Source organism: Otolemur garnettii, unplaced genomic scaffold (assembly GCF_000181295.1).
Source record: "Otolemur garnettii isolate 467f Iridium unplaced genomic scaffold, OtoGar3 scaffold00396, whole genome shotgun sequence".
NCBI lineage: Eukaryota > Metazoa > Chordata > Mammalia > Primates > Galagidae > Otolemur > Otolemur garnettii.
Window position 1 is genome coordinate 10885 of NW_003852791.1, and position 948 is coordinate 11832.

The 948-nt window shown below is 36.7% G+C and overlaps 1 protein-coding gene across 1 annotated transcript in view; it reads left to right on the plus strand.

The window, feature by feature from the left end:
• Window positions 1–476: 476 nt before the first annotated feature.
• The window catches only part of LOC100948907 (transmembrane protein 45A-like), a 113433-nt gene continuing 112961 nt past the window's right edge, over window positions 477–948 (plus strand). The window contains exon 1 of the mRNA XM_023509135.1: window positions 477–545. Coding sequence (XP_023364903.1) covers window positions 516–545 — 30 coding nt within the window. The 5' untranslated portion in view covers window positions 477–515. The remainder of the gene's footprint in view (window positions 546–948) is intronic.

A 948-nucleotide genomic window follows, 5' to 3' on the forward strand; every position in this document is an offset into this window, starting at 1 on the left:
AGCAAGATTGAAACCCCATTTCTAAAAATAGCCAGGCATTGTGGCAGGGGCCTCTAGTCCCAGCTACTTGGGAGGCTGAGACAAGAGGAGTTTGAGGTTACTGTGAGCTAGGGCACCACTGCTCTCTTCTAAGAGTGACAAAGTGAAGCTCTGTCTCAAAAGAAAAAAAAGGAAGGAAGGAAATAAGAAAAAGAAAAAGAAAAAAAGGCAATTATGGTAAGACTTACAAAGAAATCAGAAATAGTTTAAGATCGATGTGTAGAGCTGACACCAAGAGGAAAAAGAGAACACTTAGAGAAAAATTATGTTTACTGTCAACCCACATCTGTGGGATCATTTAGTGTATTGTCCATAGGGGAAGGAACTGAAAAGGGTCAGATGTATAATTTACTCATGGTCTTTTACAATTAATCCTAGTCTTGAATAAGTAATTAATTCTGTTCTTCTTTATCACATTAGGAGTCCCAGCTTGTAACAGTGGGAGCTGTCTATGCTCAGAATAGCAATGATGTATCATGGGAGTTAGTCTTCCGGCAAGAAACAACGTGAGTTTATATCTCTAAAAACATCTATTTCTTTGTAATTATTCAGTGATACTGACTCCAAGTGTCACTGTACATATGCATTTCATTTTAAAGTTGTCATAGTGGTGAGTATTTCAAATTCTCAAAGGACATATCATATTTTAAATGGGGTCACATCATGGAAATTTCCTATATGTTGTAATATATCCTTTCATAAAATGAGTAATGAGTGCCCATTGTCTCCGTTGCTCTTTAACATCATAATGGAAGTTTTAGTCCTCACAATTAGGGAAGAAAAGACAATCAAGGGTATCCACGTAGGGTCAGAAAGGATTAAACTTTCACTTTTTGCAGATGATATGATCGTATATCTGGAAAACACCAGGGATTCTACTACAAAACTCCTAGAAGTGATCAAGGAATA